This window comes from Bidens hawaiensis, unplaced genomic scaffold, assembly GCF_021521415.1.
Source record: "Bidens hawaiensis isolate Kalapana, Puna unplaced genomic scaffold, B.hawaiensis_p1.1 tig00045590_1, whole genome shotgun sequence".
Classification (NCBI taxonomy): Eukaryota; Viridiplantae; Streptophyta; class Magnoliopsida; order Asterales; family Asteraceae; genus Bidens; species Bidens hawaiensis.
This window is the reverse complement of record NW_027498129.1, coordinates 1,032-5,113: the sequence shown is the minus strand read 5'-3', so window position 1 is coordinate 5,113 and position 4,082 is coordinate 1,032. Positions and strand designations below refer to the sequence as shown.

Sequence of the window (4,082 nt, the reverse complement as noted above, 5' to 3'; positions counted from 1 at the left end):
TTTTAAGTAATTTACAACTTAATTAACAAATAGTATAACTTACATAGCATATCGAAGAAGGACAAAATAGTAAACTTCAATTCTTTTATAAACATAGTTACAACATTACCCTCTCAACTTTAATTAACTTTTATAAATTAAAGTAATAGTTACAACTTTAGTACTTTAACTTTTAACTATATATTCTTTTTAATTTCACATTTAACCAACTTCTACCGACGACTTTTAAACAGTCATATATTTTTCGTAGGCTAATATTTGAAAAAAACGACAACACAAAAACGAGAATTTTATTCCCTTTAATTTGAGTATGATATCGCCTTAGTTTTTTTAGTTAAAAAATTAACATTTACGTAGCGGTCTTTGCGATCCGGTTTTGATGATTTTTAAATAAACAATTAGTAGTAGTTTATGCTCATGTAAACCGAAACATAACTGCTAAAAATTGAAACCAAACCATTATCAACGGTATGCGTTCCCGCTGCATCGCGCGAGCACCCAACTAGTATAGTTGTATGTATATGAGAAATCAAGTCCGTATTTGATACTTTTCAAGCAGGCATGCTATAATTCTATAGAAAACTAGCTGTCTATAAAACAAACTCATGAAATATCTTAAAGTCTAGAACAAAATGATCTATTGACATGTGAAATCATTTTAGTTACAAAGTTCTAAGCACAACCTTTGCATCTCAGTGGTGTCATTCGGGTCTTCGATCGTATAAGATCCTGATCTTTGGTTATGTAGGCATGTCATGTTCAATTGTTTGTCTAACTGCACCAACTGAAAAACAACACATATATAAATGTTATTCTTATATGTTCTTCAACTAGTATCATATGGTTAAGTACCTTAAGTGCAATCGACTTAGTAACTATCTTGCAACACTTACCCTACAACGTGAGTCACACTTCCATAATGGGGTAGGGATGCAAGTCAAGTAATGGCACCATGAGCAATAGTCGTTTCCATCAATTCCACGATATAGAAGAATCATACCTGTAATGAATCTGCGATCATATGAACTCATAAATTGCAAAAACTGATTTCGAGAAATCATAATGCATGAAATTGTGATAAGTTGATTTAGACTAGATGGAAGTGAAACTCACCCTACCAGTAAAGCTATCAGGGAGAAGATCAAAAGTATGCATTGATAACTTTTGTATTTGGTTCTCGTTGCGGGGGCTACATAACCTGAAGGAACATGTCTTTGGTTGATCCATTTGAACTGTGGACGGATTAAAATGACAAACCCTAGGAAAAAGCCGGTGAAAAATCCTCCAATGTGTGCATAATTGTCTACATGTGGAAGAATTCCAACGGCAATGTTGATGAGAATTATGATGATGAGGGTCGATATTGCAGTAAACTGACAACATTTAAAACCGAAAATACGATTACGAGGATTTTATAAGTAGCTAATCAAATAGTAAGTTAAATCCTATTTGGTCCAGCTAGGAAGCAAGACAAAAGGGGGGCCGACATAATAAGAGCGTAACTTAGATTATGAGTGGAGTTACGGAGCCCATAAACAATGGATAGAAAGGTTTCGACGAGCCTAATCATTTGGCAGACCTCCATTAACGGCTGGCCTAGCTTTCATGCCCAAGTTCTATTTGTTAGGGCTCCTATATCATCACTAAATATCTTAACTTTAGGGATTTCCTAATCTTTTTTTAGTATAAAAATGCAAGTCACCAGTTGCCTTAATTTAGCGTTTATTTATGTCTTTAATTTCATTATAACCCCATGTAATGTTTCAATCAGTCAGTAATATATCTATTTATTTAAGAATTCTCTCTATGTATCTTTTAAAATTTCTCTCTGCTTAATTTAGTTTTAGCTATATCATGATCTTACTATTACATCCAAATATTATATGTTAAAACAAGTGTACTGTTAATACTCACAACGTTGGCATATATAGTCCAATTTGTAAGTAGTTCAGAAAGCATTCCTCCTAGCAGGCCAAATAGAGCTCCAGAAGCACCAACTGAGACTGTTGTTCTCACGAACAATGACGATAAAATACTGCCACCAATTCCGGATAATATGTAAAGCACCCCAATTCTCACTACAAAAGGCAATGTACCATAACTAAAGTACATACAAGTGTCTTGGAACATGTCTACAAAAGAGTACTGAATGCTGTAAAATTTAAGAGTACTACAATGATATACTTACAAAATCCAAACTCATGCTCGAGGCGAGACCCTATAAAGACCAAACCCAACATATTTGCGAGCACATGAAACACACCGGCATGTAACCACATACAAGTCAGAATGCGCCATTCTTCTCTTTCTTTGACCACCTTCTTGTACTCTAAAGCTCCCATTTTTACTAACCTAGAAAAATGGGTGCAATTGCGTAAACATTATATATGGTACATAACGGTTTTGTATGTGTGTGTTTAATTTGTAAGTGATTTTGAGATGTGTAAAGTACTTTCAGGTACTTTGTTAGAAAATTTGTACAAGCATGTGTTCGTTACACATGCGAACGAACTCAAGAGATTTCTAACAGGAAAAGCAATCGGATGGAGTCACCTACAAATCCAAAAAAAATCCGCGACTAAATCCTAAAATTGGTTGATCAAATTCAAGACTTCATTCTCCACATGAAGTTCAATTAATTCATCAACATGGTTTGATATGTCTATAAGTTTCTTGTTTCAAAATTCAATACCATTAACATGGTCCCAATGACAAAACATTAAAACCACATATATAACCAGTTTCCAGTTTCATACAAAACAAGATAAAAAGAGACATACGTACGTGGCGGGAGAGGGACCAAGAAGAGGGTTTAGCTTGAAGCTCTCAAAAGCGAAACGTTTAAGGAATGCGGGTGCGATGCATTTATTGGAATGGGCGGGACAGTTGTTGATGAACATGGAAACAAAGAAGAGAAAGACATTAATGGAAACAATTGTGGGCACTAACCAAGAATCCCAATCTTTAAATGGTTTGAATTCGTGCACCGTGGAAGGTTGATTATTATTAATATTATTATTATGAGAAGGTGAGGGAGAGTCTGGTGGAGAGGAGTTGGCACGGCGGGGATGCACCCTGATCTCAAGCATCGGTGACTCCCTTGTGGATGACCGAGCCATGGCGGTGGTGGCCGACCGATGATCAGGAAGAAATTAACGTGGATTAATTAAGATGGGGGTGGTGGTTTGGGATTAATCATTGAAATTAGGAATCAAGTTCTAAGGAAAGGTTAATAATAATAATAATAATAATAATAATAATAATAATAATAATAATAATAATAATAATACATGTTGATGATGGATCATGGTGACCGGAAAGTTATCTTGTGTATGTGGTTAAAGATGTCGGAGGAACGAGAAATGAAATGAGGTTTCCGGCTTAGAAAGCACGAGGCAGTTAATTAGGATGTTTGAAAGTTTTACCTTTTTTTTTCTTTTTAAAACGAAGTTAATCGAATTCTTTGTGATTAAATAAATAAATACATACATACGTAACATAAATATTATATTTATGCCTTTATGGTATTTATTATATTGCTTGAAAAATACATGCTTATTTATCATTATTACAGATATTAATACATGAAGCGTTTGTAGTCTAACAATTAGGATAATTGCCTTCCAGCAAACGCATTTTTTATGAGTTACAATACAATCTTTTTACACATGATTTACATCAATCTAAATTTGTGTTGCTCATATTGTATTTATTTATAAGCTATTCATTTATGTAAAAGGGTATTTCTTTTTTATTAACATTTGGAAAAACTAACGAGTTGTCCCAACTCAACTCCTCTTAAGCAGTCATAGACTACTGTATTATAAAATCAAAACAATCATCATTGTTAGGTTTGTAATGAACTCAAACAAGTGCATGTTCGTGTTCATTTATTAAACTTTAAGCAAACGTAAATACTTAATTGAACAAACATACATATTTATGATTATGAGTTTAAAAGGTAAATATATCATATTTATTTATATTTGTTTATTTAAAATCTAAAATAAACAATTCATAAACATAAGTGAACATAAGTTCTTTAAAAGTAAACATTAACCATGTCTTGGGTGAGTGGTGAC

The 4,082-nt window shown here is 33.4% G+C and overlaps 1 protein-coding gene across 1 annotated transcript; it reads right to left on the bottom strand.

The window, feature by feature from the left end:
• Positions 1 to 658: 658 nt before the first annotated feature.
• Positions 659 to 3,119, bottom strand: LOC143595864 (RHOMBOID-like protein 1). The gene is made up of 6 exons (XM_077074781.1): positions 2,785 to 3,119; positions 2,189 to 2,352; positions 1,915 to 2,078; positions 1,114 to 1,373; positions 894 to 1,011; positions 659 to 784 (listed from the first exon to the last, which is right to left on the bottom strand). Exons 1-6 carry the CDS (start codon positions 3,117 to 3,119, stop codon positions 659 to 661), a joined length of 1,167 nt encoding a protein of 388 aa, XP_076930896.1.
• Between the last annotated feature and the right edge of the window lie 963 nt (positions 3,120 to 4,082).